Raw genomic sequence first — 16,338 nt, 5'->3', positions numbered from 1 at the left:
GAAGCACATTCTTGGGCTGGGTATTGCATTTGTGCCCATAATGTAAGAGGGCATGAGACTGACAGGCTCTACCCTGTGGAAGGTGTGTTCCCACAGGAGCGGCATCTGGGCGAACAGATGTACATTCTAAACAACACACAGGGCCAACAAGAGAAACAAAAGGGTTGGGGTCTGCTTCAGCCGAGGTCCTGGGAAAGCCATCCCTGAGGGACGTCTGCCTTAAGACGGCCTTCCCATGAACTCCTATGAAGCTGTGTTTTCCTTACTGTTCTTCAGGGCCTTTGCCAAGAAGCAGCAACAGCTAAGTGCCTTAAAGGTCTTGCAGCGGAACTGTGCGGCGTACCTGAAGCTGCGGCACTGGCAGTGGTGGCGTGTCTTCACCAAGGTGGGCTGGCTAAGGTCTTCCCCGTGGCAGACTTAGGCCTGCAGGAGTGCGGCAGGGCTATAGTGATGAACTGTTGAACTCGTCACAGGTGAAGCCTCTTCTCCAAGTGACCCGCCAGGAGGAAGAACTCCAGGCCAAAGATGAGGAGCTGTTGAAGGTGAAAGAGAAGCAGACGAAGGTGGAAGGGGAGCTGGAGGAGATGGAGAGGAAGCACCAGCAGGTGTGTGCACCTCCTCTGCAGTCAGCCCTGACTCAGCAGCGCACGCATTAATTATAAGTAGCCACACCCACCGCGTCACTGTACTAGGGGGTTTCCCTCATCTTCAAAGTGTACGCGTTTTCACTATAGAGTTCACAGCTCCGCTGGCTCTTGTGGCTCAGATTTATGTAGGCGAAAATTCACTGTGCCTTGTCTTTCTCGTTCTTTGAACACACAGTAGATCGTGCTGGCTATGAAGCTTGTGTCTAACCCTGTGTGAGATGGGGCTCCCCGTGCTGCCTCCTCATGTCTGCCTGTGAGGGAAGGAGAAAGCAGAGGGCAGCACGGCTGAGCCAGGACCCTACTCGCACTACTCCAGTGCCAGGGACCCGAGGCAGTGCCCCTCTGCAGCACGTGCAAAGGCTGAGGAGTGTTTGTGACTGACAGTAGTATCAGTGTGGAAAGCCGAGAATATTCACTTGATGTGTGGCAGGCACTGGTAGTTCCCAAGAATTTTATTGTTTTTAGTGTTTTGTTTTGATTTGTTTTGTTGCCTCATAATCATGGCAACCTCTTGCTTCAGCCCTCCAAGTGCTGGGATTACAGGCATGAGCCACCGCACCTGGAACCTTAATAACACTTTAATAGTCCCCTCTCTTGCTTCTCGGTCCCTTCCTAACTAAATGGACAAACTATAGTTCTTAAAGTGGTAAGAGCTTAGTATTGATTATTCAAGATAACTTAGGGCAACAGAAACAACCAAAAATCCCTTCATGTAGTTTGTTTTATACACACACAAGGCATACTTGAGAGTTCTGCCAAATGTTGTTTGTTTTGAGGCAGGGTCTCTCTGTGCAGCCTTGGCTGGCCTAGAACTTTCTGTGTAGACCAGGCTATCCTGGAACTCACAGATCCTGCCTCTGTGTCCCCTATTTTTTAACTTGCTGTGTCTGAGGCAGCAAGCACCAACTGCTGGAATGGTGGTGAGTCTGGTTGGTGTGCACACCCTGGGTGAGCCATGGCGCTGGACCGTGGTGAGTCTGTGTGGTTTGTCCACCCTGGGCGAGCCATGGCGCTGGACCGTGGTGAGTCTGTGGTGTGTGTACCCTGGGTAAGACATGGCATGGATCCTGTGTTGTGTTTTCAGCTGCTGGAAGAGAAGAACATCCTTGCAGAACAGCTTCAGGCTGAGACCGAGCTCTTCGCTGAAGCAGAAGAGATGAGAGCAAGACTCGCTGCCAAAAAGCAGGAGCTGGAGGAGATTCTCCATGACCTGGAGTCCAGGGTGGAGGAGGAAGAAGAGAGAAACCAGATCCTCCAGAATGAAAAGAAAAAGATGCAAGCGCACATTCAGGTGCCTGTACAGCTCTGAGCACTGTCTGTGGGGTCTGTTGAGCGTGTGGACTCCTGTGTCTACTGAGAATAGGTCATGTGTTCCAATCATTCATCTGAACCCCAGTTAACAAGTGTTTTTGCAAGCATGGGTTTATTTTAAGTAGGAATTCTATGTATTCTAATGTGGCATCTTACAATATGGAGACTCAAGTCAGAAAGCTCCCAGGGTCTGGAGCACTCCTTAGAGCATGATGGTTCTTCCTGCTGTCAGTCCAGATCTTACACTCACTCCAGTGCTTACACGGGCGTCTCCTGAGAGATGTGCAGCGCTGGTGGAGAACAGTTAGCGCTGCCCTGGTGCCTTGACGTAGAAGCTCTAGTCGCAGAGCACAGCTTCACACATGGCGAATACCCAGACAGTGGGCATTCTGTCTGTGCCCTCGCACACAGCTCCCCTTTTCCTGCTGCCACCACTGCTTCACAAGCCAGCACCAGACTCTTGCAGGAACATTTTTCTCTTTTACATTCCTACTGCATGGTTCATCTTTGCGATGCACAATGTTTGATAAACACTGTACTGAATCGGCCAGATGCACCCATTCTTCAGGGCAGTTTTCAAATATTGTATAAGTTTGTGGAGTTGCACAAAAGCTGTACAAAGCGCAGGTTCTTTAGCAATGTTAACCTAAAATTTTATGTCAGAGACAAATGAGTTATTCACGATTACGGTATTGTCAGACCTTAGCATCCTGTGCAGATGTGAGATAAAGTGTGTTTATTTCTGCTGGCATTCATGACCCGTTAACGGGGAAGTTACAGGAAGTGTATCCAATCCAAACTACATTGTCCTTAGCACTTTTTACCTTTGTTCGGGGCTGGCCCCCTACTTGTATGGAGATCAGAGGTGGCTGTGGGGTCAGCTCTTTCCTCCCACCTTTCCATGGGTTCTAGGGACTGAACTCAGGTCTGGCTTGTGCAGCCAGTGCCTTTAACTGCGGAGCCATCTCACTGGCCTTGTCGCTCATGTTTTTAGTACAGCTTTTTGCATTTTCCGTATGTGCCCGTGCTACAAAGGTCAGAGGAGAACTCATAGGAGCTGAGCCTCCCCTCTACCGTGTGGGTCCAGGTTCCTCAGGCTCGGCAGCAGGCACCTTTACCCACTGAATCAACTGTCTTACTGGCCCTCTCCCTCTGAGACTTTGGGTGATTTTTGATCACCTTTTTCACTAGAACTGTCTTTATATTTGGTTTTGAAGATGCGTTTCTTGGTTTTAGCATTAATACGATTATGTAGAAATCCTAGAGCACACAAAAGCACTCAGAGGCCCCCCACCCATCACTCTCACTCCCCTCGCTCTTCTTGAGTCATCTGAAACAGTATACAGTTTGTTTATTCTTTGAAATTATACTGAACATATTGCTATGTTGCCTGGTTTTGCCACCTTGTGAGTGTGTGGTCCAGGAGTACAGTTAATAAAACCCAGGCAGTAGGGAGCCAGGGGCTCATGGCTGGGAGATGGGAGAAGGTAGAGCAACCTAGAGATCAGGGGAGGGTTACCAGGCCTGTTAGTCACAGCCTGTGAGATTAATAATAGATTTTGATACAAGCAAATGGATTTGTTAAAGAGCCTTTATTATTTTCTTCATATCTGCAGCCTGAAGGCTTTGCAGATGCAGTAGCATGCTTGGGATTTGCTTTAGAATAAGCCAAAAGAGGAAGGTGGGGGTCCCCATGAAGCTGGGTCCTGAGTTGACTCCTGTTACACTTCGGTGGCACGGAGGCCCGTTGTGCTGCGCTCTGCCCCTGGAGATGCGCGTGGACCTTTTCCAAGAGAAGTCATTGCTACACCTCACAGTATTTATTCTGAAATTGACCATAAGTTAAAACTTTTAAGCAAGTTATCCTTGGTTTGACGTGTACAACCATGTCCACTAACACATGTTTATTATCATATGGGTAAGCGCTTAGAATCCACTCAGTCCGGCAGTGTTTGCCGTGCTGTTAGCCATTTATAGTTCCCCTGTTACTATAACTGTACAGTGTGGATTTTAATTACTCTATGTTATGCCATCTCACAGATACCAAAGCTTAATCGCTAAAGCCTTTTTCCATAGTTTTCCTGTATTAGAAGCAGCACTGTGCATGTTTGACTTGGTGTTGCTGACCTGCAGCTCCCTTGCCTCAGCCTCCTAGTGCTGGAGTTACAGCCGTTGCTGCTCCCCCTAGCTCATAGGGTGTTTTGGTTTTTTTTTTTAATCCAAAATCACGCTGACAGTTTCCTACAGTTATATTTGAAAGCATCTTTGCAGAGCCCGCCATGTGGGCTTCTTAAGGATTGACCCACTTTGTACTTTTGCTTGTGAGGACGCTAATTTCTGCCTCATACTTCCAAATCCCACTGAACATAGAACACGAGCGTGTTGTTTCTCCTGTGAGCTCCTGCGTGTGGCTAAGCCTGGCAGAGGAACTGGGGAGACTGATGTAGGCTTTTCTTCACCAGGACCTAGAAGAACAGCTGGATGAGGAGGAGGGGGCGCGGCAGAAGCTGCAGCTGGAGAAGGTGACGGCAGAGGCCAAAATCAAGAAGATGGAAGAGGAGGTTCTGCTTCTTGAAGACCAGAATTCCAAATTCATCAAAGTGAGAGCATTCCCATGAGTGCTGCCGCTGGGGTCCGGGGAAAGTGAGAGCATTCCCATGAGTGCTGCCGCTGGAACCCAGTGGGGAGCTTGGTACACTCCCCGAATGTGGCTTCAGGCAGACAAGGAGAGGACAAGAGGGTCCTGGAGAATTGTAGCTGCATTTACTTTCTCCGTAAGGCTTCCTGTCTGAAGCTCTGAAGACAGACACCATTTAGCCAAAAGTCCTTACAATTTTTCCAGTCTGTCCTGTCTGTGCCGCTTGGAGCTCACCTGGTATTCAGGCTCTGACCACCAGGCAGGCACCAGGCGGCCACCAGGCAGGCACCAGGAGAGCGCCCGGTTGCCCTGTGAGGATACAGCCCCCTGGAGCAGCAGGCCCAGTTACCCACTTTTTCTCACATCAGTAATCCCAAGCTCGGTGTAATTTTGCATGTCTTTTCTGGAAAAGATTGTTTTTTTCTACCTAGGAAAAGAAACTCATGGAAGATCGCATTGCTGAGTGTTCCTCTCAGCTGGCTGAAGAGGAAGAAAAGGCAAAAAACTTGGCGAAAGTCAGAAACAAGCAAGAAGTGATGATCTCGGACTTAGAAGGTTGGTGCAGGCAGAGACGCTCAGGACAGGGACTCTGAGTGCTGGGGGTGTGCTTGGGTCAGGACAGTCGTGGGAAGGGGACATGGTGACTGCTTGTGTTGGGAACTTCATTGTTAATGTAGGTCTTACAGGGAGTGTCGCGTAGGGTCAGATGGAAGAGAATCAGGATGGGTTTCCTTTATTTAAACTTGACTTTGATGACTTGCTCAGGATGGAAATTCATTCTGTAGGCCACTGATGTTCTGGGCATTTGTCTAGTAAGCACTGCTTGGAAATGCCCGGGTGACACCTCACAGAGGGCTTGGCCAGACTCGGAGGGTGGCAGTGTCAGCAGCTCTGGCGGAAGTGACGTCAGGATCGAGATGGCTGCAAAGGAAAGGGCAGATGCAGAGGAGGGCGTATAGCAGCCAGTACCTGCTTCTGCTCAGGCTTTCAGGGTGCACCCTCTAGCTTGCTTGCTTTTCTTTATCGAGACAGGGTTTCTCTGTGTAATAGCCTAGGTGTCCTGGAACTCACTCTGTAGACCAGGCTAGCCTTGAACTCAGAGATCCGCCTGTTTCTGTTTTCCGAGTGCTGTGATTAAAGGTGTCCACCACTGCCCAGCCTCCTACTCGCTTTCTTAATGCATACTTTTATAGCAGGGGAAAAAAGGATTGTATTTTTTAAGAAGAATACTTCAGGGTTGGGGAAGGTTTTTGGTTTTGTTTTTGTGGTGTTGTTTGTTGACTGAGGTTTCTGTCACGCCCAATCCCACAGCTATTCAGTCACAAAGAAATACACAGAGACTTACATTAATTATAAACTAATTGACCTAGTAGCTCAGGCTTTTCTTATTAAGTAATTCTTACATCTTAAATTAGCCCATTATTCTTGTCCTATGTTAGCCGCATGGCTTGGTACCTTATATCAGTGAGGCATTCAGTCTTGCTTGCTCTGTGTCTGGCTTCCTCTGTGTCAACTGCAAACTGAGTTTTCCTCTTCCCAGAATTCTCCTGTTCTCATCATCACCCCGCCTCTACTTCCTGCCTAGTTGCCCTGCCTATACTTCTTGCCTAGCTACTGACCATTCAGCATTTTATTAAATACAAGTGACAGGGTACAGACCATTGGACCACAGCAGTTGTTTTGGTTTTGGTTTGGTTTGGTGGTGGTGGTGGTTCGGGTTGGTTGGTATAGGTAGAAGATAGAATGTCAGGATAAATTTATTTTGTAAACTTCTTTGCTACCCTTTGGGTTTTCTACTAAAGAGGTGCCCATGGGCAGATGTATCCATCAATCATCCTGTGGCGTGCTCATAGCAGAGAGCTCCTGCAGGACTCACAGATCACACTGCAGGGGCAAACCATGGAAGCAGAATTGGTCTCCAGCCTTTATTAAGGGACTGTAGCAGAGAGGCTGGGGAGATGCGTGGCCTCTGACCACTCCTGTCTCACCAGTGTTTCTTAGGGCTAGAGGACTAGGGCTAGGCACTGACTGGTATAGCCTCCCCATCAGCTCACTCTCCAGATCTCCTCGGCTCTTAACAGTGTGAACTTCCTTCCCCAAAGGGAGACATGGTTAGACCCAATTTCTCTTTAAAATTCTATCCACATACTCACTGATCTATCCCCAGCCAGTCTTGGTTGGTCTCAGATGACCAAGCACTTGACTTGGGTTATCAAGGCAGTGACCATAGCCACTCCCAGTGTGGTGAAGGGCTGCTCTGTCTTGCCTTGCAGAACGCTTAAAGAAGGAGGAGAAAACGCGACAGGAACTGGAAAAGGCCAAGCGGAAACTGGACGGTGAAACAACCGACCTGCAGGACCAGATCGCTGAGCTCCAGGCGCAAGTCGATGAACTCAAAATCCAGCTGACCAAGAAGGAAGAGGAACTGCAGGGCGCACTGGCCAGGTCTGCAGTGCCAGCACACTCTGGGGACAGCTGGATGGGCAGGCCCACATTCCTGCATCTCGGCCCATGTCTGGGAGCATCAGAGAGCCCCAGGGAACAGGATGCGGTTTCTTTAAAGTCAGTTATGACATATGTTCATGAAAAACCCAGCAATACACAGTTTATATCACGGCAGTAAGGTCTCTGAAACCACTGTCAATATTTAGACTTCCAGATGATTGTCACATCTCAGAATCCTGGGAGGGTCACCCAGAGAGCCGGCTCCTTTACCACACCAGATGGTTTTTTTTTTCTGTAAGTTACAAATTAGTTTCCATGTGTTTTGGAACATTGGAGGAAATAACATTTCAGAAATATTTCCTCTCTTACTCCATGATCTGATATTTAGTCCAAAGTCATTTGGAATATTGAAAACATTTCAAATGTTTATTTATATCCAATATCTCATTTTTAAAGAGTTAACTACTTGGCTACATGGTCTTGGAGCTTAATTTAATTTATAACATGTTTTAACTCAGAATAACTTGTAATGGGGCTGGAGATGTAACTCGACTGGTAAAGTACTTGCCTACCGTACCCAGAGCCCCAGCCTGACCCCAGCCTGACCCCAGCCTGACCCCAGCTCTGCAGAAGACCAATCCTAAAGGTGCATGCCTGAATCCCTGGAGGCTGAGGCAGGGGGATCAAAAGGTCACACTCATCCTGGGTTCAATGAGACTGTGTCTCAAATTTGGGGGAAAAAAAAAGAGAGCGAGAGAGAGAAAGAAAGAAGAACATCTTATTAAAAATGTTGCTGGCCCTTGACACTGTGAGTCCAGCCAGATAGTTTCCTTCTTGAAAGCTGGCCTTTTCATTTGGGCGACTCTAGAATTAAGTACTGTTCCCCATCAGAAACCCCTGCCAACACTGAAACCATGCGTGAGTACGAAGATGTGCCAAAGAAAGGGGAAACTGAAGGTGTGAGGGTTGCAGGCCTTGAGCATAGGTTTGCTCCGGCTGGGACAGCCCCGCTCCAGCCATGTTCTGACCGTAACATTTCACCTCAGAGGACATCTTAAAGTAGAGGAACACGCCTCTCACTTTGACGCCCGCTGTTAGTTTGCACCCAGCAGGCCCCGGGTGGGTGGGGGGAGGAGTGTGGTCAGAGAGAAGGCACAGCCCAGCAGCACCACCAAAGTGCTTTGTGCCTGGATCTTTTACAGAGGAGATGACGAGACGCTGCATAAGAACAATGCACTTAAAGTTGTACGGGAGCTGCAGGCCCAAATCGCCGAGCTCCAGGAAGACTTTGAGTCTGAGAAGGCTTCACGCAACAAGGCTGAGAAGCAAAAACGGGACTTGAGTGAGGAGCTGGAAGCCCTGAAGACAGAGCTAGAGGACACTCTGGACACCACCGCAGCTCAGCAGGAGCTACGGTGAGTGTGAGGGGCTGCCATGTGGGTTTTCCTTCAGGATGTCCGTTCCGATAGCCTGCTTCCCCTTGGAAGGATGACGGGGAGCCTGGTGATGATGTAGCTGTGGTTGTGACCAACCACACCGCAGGTTGAGAAATGTGGTCAGAAGCTGAGGTCCGAAGGGCGGGGCACCCATACTCAGAAGGGACACAAAGAGATTTATAGAGGACAAGGGATGGAACCAGAGGGCAAGATGGATGGCGTGACCTGGCCCCTGCAGGCACTACAGTTGCCATGTACAGTGGAAGCCGAGCAGGTGAGGAGGAGCGGGTACAGAAGGTGAAAAGCCTGGAGAGGCAGCTCAGAGGAGGGTGCTTGCTGAGCAAGTGCAGCCCTCAAGCATGGGTGTGGACTAGGCAGTGTCTTCTCCCCCAGGAGCCAGGCAGGGGCTATACCCATATGCATAGGTAGACACAGCATGAGAAGGTTCACAGGTAGGAACCTATAGCTATCAGCCTATAGAAAGTCACAACTCAGATTAGGCAGGGCCACTGGCACATAGATGTCATTGGGACACGTTCCATGTTGCTGTCTTGGCTCTTGCTAGATCCTTCCAGGTACCTTGAATCCAGGCAGAAGGGAACTCACACCTCCTAGGCTAGTGGTTCAAAATAAATCTTTAAAATAAGAAAGAAAAGATAAAACTATACTGTGTATGGTTGTTCACACCTTCAGTTCCAGTACCTGGGTGCCACAAGTTTGAAGCTACCCTGGGCTAGAGAGAAACTCTATGTCAAAACCTTGAAATGATGGGTGCACGTTTACCCAAACCAAGTGTGTGTTCAGTGGTGGCATACAGGGAGAGTGGGGTTGTTGAGTCTGGGGGAGAGATGAGAGCTAAAGAGTTCTGAGACCAGGATCAAACTGAAAAGGTGATGAACTGGTAGCAGGGTTTGCTGAAAGTCTGATTGCAGGACGCTGGCCACAGGGTATGTTGAAGTGATCTCTGCACTGGCAGAGAGCAGGCCAAGTCTGAGCCAACGGGACTGATGACTGAACTGGGCTTTGGTGGCCCTTGTGTTTAGACGGCATTTAATCACAGAGCTGGCAGCTGGCAGCTGCATCGGCCCTTTCATGGCAGTGACCTCTGCCCTCTCTGGTGAGAACATGGAGGAAGCACATCAATGGGAGGCAGTCGACATGAGCTATGCGTCTAAAAGCAAACAGCAAGTCTTCAGAGGTGCCCTTGAGGGCAGCTGTGGGGCTCACGGCAATCAAGACAGCTAGCGTAGGTCTTAGCAAGAGTGGGGTCCACAGAGAGGTGGGTAGTCCAGGGACCGCCCATGTGACAAGCAAGAGCTCGGCCGCAGAGCTGTCTCGTGACTCCAGGTTCTAAGCCATGTACTTAAACATGATATTCAGGTTGACAGATTTAAACATTGGCTCATCTAAAAACATTAAGGTAAGCCAGCCCTTGGGGCGTGAGCATGGGAGCTGGCCCCACTACTCTTGTCATGCAGCAGCGTGGACAAGGGAGAGATGCCCCCTTACCCTACCCCGGCAAGCGGGAGGAGCTGGCCCTGCCCCTCACCAGCTGCAGCTGAAGGACAGACATCAGTTCCCTGCAGCCGCTTTACAAAGTTGATGAGAAGGAGACTTGCCTTTTGATGTTGGTGGAGGGTTCCAGTTCACCCTCAGACCTTAGCCGCTGCAGGGGTCTGACGTACACAGAAAGCCAGACTGCACAAAAGGACTTGACAGCCCTTACGGGCATCACAGTGGATAATGGTTCTAAGTCAGCAGCAGGAGGGCAGGTTCACTGTGTCTAGAAGGATTTCTGATGCCTCAGTAATGAGCATGCCCTCTTACTAGAAACAGCCTGTCTGGTATCTGTCAAGGAATGTGCGTACATTTACACTAAGCATAAACAGCAAGTAGTTTTAATTTAAGTGGTTAGCCATTTCTGATCTTCACGTAATGTTATCCCTAGCACGAAACGTGAGCAGGAAGTAGCAGAGCTGAAAAAGGCTCTCGAGGACGAAACCAAGAACCATGAAGCTCAAATCCAGGACATGAGACAGAGGCATGCCACGGCACTGGAGGAGCTTTCTGAGCAGCTGGAACAGGCTAAAAGGGTGAGGACCCTGTCTTGTTCTGAGTCCCAGTGAACCTCTCTCACACACACACACACACCCGCCCGACAGACCCATTCGGCCATTCTATCTAGCCGTCCCGGCGAGCTCCCAGCCCTTGTAGCACCCTGCTGGGCCGCTCAGCTGAGGCCAGCAGCCCTGCTCCAGTGCCAGCCCCTGCTCTCTCCGGCCTGCGCTGTTCTCACCCCGGCCATGAGCTCCCCTCCATCTCTTAACCTACTCCAGGATGGGCAGCCGTCCTCGTCTTTCCCCACAGGCTTCCTTGCCTTCCTGCCACTTTGCCTCCGTTCCTCTCTCTCTTTTCTGCTTAGTTACAGGCCGCCCTTCACTGTGCAGGGGGATGGTGTTAAGTGAGGGCCGGTCTCTGCTGAGAGTCTTGGCTTCAGCACTGTAGGGTGTCCTGTCATTGTCATTCAAAAAATAAGGGAATTGAGGCTTGGCAGCATAAACTAGGGTACTCAGCTAGTGAGTGGGAAGGCAAATTAAAGCCATGTCCTGTGGCCACAGAGCCCTGAGCAGTGCCGCCTCTAACCTCACTTGTGCCCAGAGAGGCCCAGCCCTGCTCCAAACTCAGGCTTGTCAGAACATCTGGGAAAATGTCTTAACTAACAACTTGTTACTCAGTGCACATAGTTTATTCCTTCTGCCCGAAACGGACAAGAAGATAGTACAGTGAGCACCTCGCAGTCCATAGTTAGTGCCCCGACAACACGCAAAGTTTCCCCAGCCAGAATCCTGGCTGCTCAGGACAGTGGGTGTTCGCGTGCATTCTTCCTGCACATGTGACTGTGGCTCACTGTGTACCTCGCCGGAGTCTGCAGACACGGAAGCAGTGATTGTTACGGGGTGTTGTAAGACAGATGCTAAAGAATTCTCCTCCTCCCCCCGCCCAGTTCAAAGCCAATTTGGAGAAGAACAAGCAGGGCCTAGAGACAGACAACAAGGAGCTGGCGTGTGAGGTAAAGGTGCTGCAGCAGGTCAAGGCTGAGTCGGAGCACAAGAGGAAGAAGCTGGACGCCCAGGTCCAGGAGCTCCATGCCAAGGTGTCAGAAGGTGACAGGCTCAGGGTGGAGCTGGCCGAGAAAGCCAACAAGCTACAGGTAAGCTGGAGTCTAGCATGTTCTGTTAGGTACCTGGAAAGCACCATCACAGGTAACTATGGCAACTATGGCAGTGAGTGTGTGTGTGATGGAGATAAATAATCCTTGCTTTAAGGAAAACGTGTGTTGTTTAGACCTGCCTCGTGCTGCTGTCTCCTGTGACTATAGGTGAGTGCTTTCCAGCACAGGTCTGTCTTCTCTGCTAGTCTAGTAACAAAAGCACTGAGGAGACTTGCTTTACGCATAAATGTTTAAAGTATAAATTGGTACAGCTTCTTTTTCCCAGTTTGATAGTTGTGTATTGTAAGCCATAAAACGAAATATTCTCGGGACTCCCGAAATCGGTGTCTTTCTCATTTATCCTAGAGAAACCAAGCTCCACCCAGGCTCAGCATTAAAGATGTTTGCCATAGAGGTGTGTGGGGTCTAATAGCGGGCAGCAGCGCAGCCCGGAGAGGGCAGCAGCGCAGCCCGGAGAGCAGCGTACGGATGAGCCTTTGGTTGGAAGAGTAGTTCAGTGGTTTGCTCCAGTGAGAGAACACGGGACAAGGAAGAAAGCTGGATCTAACGGAGCCTGTGGCGGGCACCAGCTGTGGGCCTGGGGAACCTCCAGCCCAGTGCCGCAGCAGCCCTCGGTTCCTCCAGCAGGGTGGTGAAGTGGGTCGTGTGGGCACTCCGCCTGCAGGGACAGCAGGTGCTCCACACGGGACATATTGTTTGCTCAGGTAGTCTAAGCATAGTGTACCATGCTTAGCTTTTAGGGAACTGTAGGACCCCACCTGAAATCCAAGTTTCTGCATCCTGGCCAGGGATGTCACAAGCAAGCCTTTTAAAGAGAACAGCCCCTGGCCTGCTATGTGCAAAATAACTGTGTGTGCCTGTGTGTGGATTCACACAGCTCTCTGAAGGGGGGTGTTAGGTACAGCATCTGAACTCTGCATGGCCCAGAGGCAAGCTGAGCAACATCAGTGTTTCCTGGAAGCACTAGGTTCCTGTGGACATAGGTGCCTCCCCGTTTCCTCCTCACACCAGCTCCACATGCTAGGCAAGAAAGCTGAAGGTCACAGAAGCCAAGGGCCTGCTCTCTGGCCCTTTACAGAGCTCAGGTGGAAGACAGGAGTTCCTTCTTAGCCCCAGAGCTCTTCCCCAGTACCGTGTCCCCCAGGGCAGTAAAGGAAGTTCTCTGAAGGAGGCTCTCTTGTTGGCTGTGCTGAGTGTCCTCCATGTGCTCCTCTGTGGCAGGACACTTCTGAGCTCCTCCAGTTCCACCTGTATCCATGGCACTCACAAAACAATGAAATAAAAAGACATATTAGACCACAGGGGCTTTTTTTCTCTTCTTAGAAAATATTTTTAAGCTATCTTTTGTTTTTAATGAGTGTTTTGTCCACACATATATGTCTGTACAACACTTGTGTGCCTTATGCCCACCAAGACCAGAAGAGGGCACTGGCTCCCCTAGGACTGGAGTTACAGACCTTTGGGAACCACCATGTGGGTACTGGAACTGAACCCAGATCTTCTGGGAAAGCAGCCAGTGCTCTTACCCTCTGAGGCATCTCTCCGGCCCCTTTTGGAGACATCTTTCATTGAGGAGGAAAGGGGGGAAGTACCACATTATTCCTAAAGTCTGACCATCAACAACTATATATTCATCCTGAATATATGCCTCAGCTTTAAAAGCTGAAGAAATGTTTGGCTGATTATTAGTATGCTTATTTCCTTCTGAGTCCCTTAAATAAAATTTCAAGTTCTGTAAGACTGTAAATTCAATGTGCCTAATGTAGATTAACACAAAAGAACACGCCTGCTGGCCCAAAGAGGCGCTTCCAGCAGATGTAGCTTCATTATTTGTCTGTTTGTGGTGAAAGTAAACACAGACGGGGGCCTGGCCTTGAAGCACCCCTGCCTGTTGAGTGGGAGGCCGCAGTGAGGTGGCTGTGGAGCAGGTTTTAGCACGACTCCAGGTGGTAAGCATTCCTTGAGTGTGCTAGATAAAGTTCTCATACATGCGCACGCGCACACACACACAGAGAGAAGCAACACGCATGCAACGCATGCACTGTGTTTTCTATGAGCTGTGGTGTTAGATTTTTTTTTTTTCCTCACTGTGGAACCAAATTTCATCTTTAACTCCTTGCAGAATGAGCTGGATAATGTCTCAACCCTTCTGGAAGAAGCCGAGAAAAAAGGTATTAAATTTGCTAAGGATGCAGCTGGTCTCGAGTCTCAACTACAGGACACACAGGTATGCTGGGGGAGCAAGGGACAGAGTGGGTATATGTGATAGATTTTGAAACATAGAACTTTTGACCGATTGATAGGATGAGAATAAAACAAAGCTTTGAAGTTGTGTCAGGATGTTACCTGTGTGCCCAGATGCTGCTGAATGCATCTCTGTGGTGCAGCAGCTGACGAGACAAACATGGGTTCTGGGTTTCAGGTGAGGGGCTCAGGATATGGGGGTGAAAGTCTCAGGTAGAGAGCAGAAGAATTAAGCTGTTAGGGACAAGTTCAGCACCCAGCGCAGACCCTGTGGCAAGGCACAGCCTCGCCAGGGAGCCCAGAGGAGGCAGAAGCCCTACAGTGCCTCTAAGAATGCTCACATCTAAAGGCAGCAAAAGTGCTCACATTTATTTACATTTGGGGGAAGCAGTCAAGCTCAAAATAGAAAGGAAAAACTGATAGCGGGGTGGCCGGGACTGATCAGAAAGAGAAATGCCTGCCAAATGCTGGGGCTAGGGCTGGGGAGTACAAAAGAGGGGACCACAGCAGGGACATGTGGAAGGCAGTGGTGTCACCTGGGCCTTGGCAAGAGCTGGCTCCAAGCGGGGTTTGTGTTATAGACGGTTACAAAATAGTCTTGCCTGTTCATTGGTGTCACTAGGCATTTCTTGTCCACAGAGGAACTTTCTTTTTATGACATAATTGTCAAGAGAGGTTTATTTTAGTTTCATCGTTTTTCTGGTGGGGCTTGAACCAGGGTTGATGATGGGCTAACCTATGCTCACTCTTACACACAGGAGCTCCTTCAGGAGGAGACTCGCCAGAAACTGAACCTAAGCAGTCGGATCCGGCAGCTGGAGGAGGAGAAGAGCAGCCTTCAGGAGCAGCAGGAGGAGGAAGAGGAGGCAAGGAAGAACCTGGAAAAGCAGCTGCTGGCCCTGCAGTCCCAGGTGCGCGTCCCAGGAGCAGTGGTGGCCTAGATGTGTGCTGGGAGCAGCGACTGGCAGGCCGTGTGGGATTCTGTCGCTGCATTTGGGGCAGTTAATTAGGCTGCACTAAATTAAAGCTTGTTGCATGTGTTTTTTCTTTGACCCAGCCAAACGTAGATGTCCTCTTCCTAATGTTGTAACGTTTAAAGAGAGAATCGTGGTTCCTGTGAGGTTTCTGTTCAGCCGCCATCTTACGACTGAGCCAAGGGTTCCTTCTCCAGCGTCCACTTTTCAGTGCTGGGTTATAATACTGAAAATGAGGGGTTTTATTCTTGAAATGCAAACTGGGATAAATTCTTACGCTGACCCTGTTTCCTTACCCAAACCCAGCTGGCCGACACCAGGAAGAGAGTGGACGATGACCTGGGCACAATCGAGAGTCTGGAAGAGGCCAAAAAGAAGCTGCTGAAGGACGTGGAGGCGCTGAGCCAGCGGCTGGAGGAGAAGGTGCTAGCGTACGACAAGCTGGAGAAGACTAAGAATCGGCTGCAGCAGGAACTCGATGACCTGACGGTGGACCTGGACCACCAGCGCCAGATCGTCTCCAACTTGGAGAAGAAACAGAAGAAGTTTGATCAGGTGAAGGCTACACCCGCGTCCCAGGCCCCTGAGACCCCACGTCCTGAGAAAGCTTTAGCTCTGGTTTTGGTTTAAGACAATCTTTCCCTAGTTAAAAGCAATACATACTGATACAGCATTGAGAAAGCATGCACCATGCATGGAGAGAGAATAGCCACCATGCAGAGTTCTTGGCATGAGCACTGTGTCAGGCTTGGGAGTGTCTCCCCTGGGGACATGTGTCTATATGATACGCTGTGGGCAGCACCCAGGTGTCAACCTGAAATTCATTCATGTTTCACATAAACCCATACTTCTGGCCTATACACTCTGTGCTGTGACTGTGGCCTATTATGTGAGGTCATTGTTGGTGCTCAGAAAGCTTTGCAAGTCCATGTGGGGATGGTCAGCCTGTGGTGGTCTTAGGGTGAGCAAGCCTGCACCCCGAGTGAGGGGCGTTCTCACTGTGCCCGTCTGCTCTCGCGCAGCTGTTGGCAGAGGAGAAGAGCGTCTCTGCTCGCTATGCAGAAGAGCGGGACCGGGCTGAAGCTGAGGCCAGAGAGAAAGAGACCAAAGCGCTCTCCCTGGCACGGGCCCTTGAAGAAGCCTTGGAGGCCAAGGAGGAAGTCGAGAGGCAAAATAAGCAGCTCCGAGCAGATATGGAAGACCTGATGAGCTCCAAAGACGATGTGGGGAAGAATGTAAGTTACCAGTGGCTGCACGGCGGGAAGGACCTGGGGACACAGGCCTACAGCAAAGCCAACTTGAGCCTTGTCCGTAGGCAGATAGGGGCCAATATATTTCCATCATCTGGGTCAAGGCACATGGAATTTTTTTTTAAATCTATTTATTTTACATATGAGTATATTGTCTACAC

The 16,338-nt window shown here is 49.9% G+C and overlaps 1 protein-coding gene across 3 annotated transcripts in view; it reads left to right on the top strand.

Moving 5' to 3' along the window:
• The window catches only part of Myh10 (myosin heavy chain 10), a 130,839-nt gene that overhangs the window by 97,977 nt on the left and 16,524 nt on the right, over positions 1-16,338 (top strand). For all 3 annotated transcript variants that reach the window (XM_087910490.1, XM_087910489.1, XM_087910491.1), the window contains 13 exons: positions 277-385; positions 474-605; positions 1,732-1,938; positions 4,421-4,558; positions 5,028-5,151; positions 6,870-7,041; positions 8,244-8,456; positions 10,426-10,570; positions 11,482-11,688; positions 13,832-13,936; positions 14,712-14,864; positions 15,234-15,482; positions 15,950-16,162. In XM_087910490.1, coding sequence (XP_087766616.1) covers positions 277-385; positions 474-605; positions 1,732-1,938; positions 4,421-4,558; positions 5,028-5,151; positions 6,870-7,041; positions 8,244-8,456; positions 10,426-10,570; positions 11,482-11,688; positions 13,832-13,936; positions 14,712-14,864; positions 15,234-15,482; positions 15,950-16,162 — 2,167 coding nt within the window. The remainder of the gene's footprint in view (positions 1-276; positions 386-473; positions 606-1,731; positions 1,939-4,420; positions 4,559-5,027; positions 5,152-6,869; positions 7,042-8,243; positions 8,457-10,425; positions 10,571-11,481; positions 11,689-13,831; positions 13,937-14,711; positions 14,865-15,233; positions 15,483-15,949; positions 16,163-16,338) is intronic.

This window comes from Myodes glareolus, chromosome 9, assembly GCF_982192425.1.
Source record: "Myodes glareolus chromosome 9, mMyoGla1.1, whole genome shotgun sequence".
Classification (NCBI taxonomy): Eukaryota; Metazoa; Chordata; class Mammalia; order Rodentia; family Cricetidae; genus Myodes; species Myodes glareolus.
Note: the sequence above shows the minus strand (reverse complement) of the source record. Positions and strands in the feature narration are given on the sequence as shown.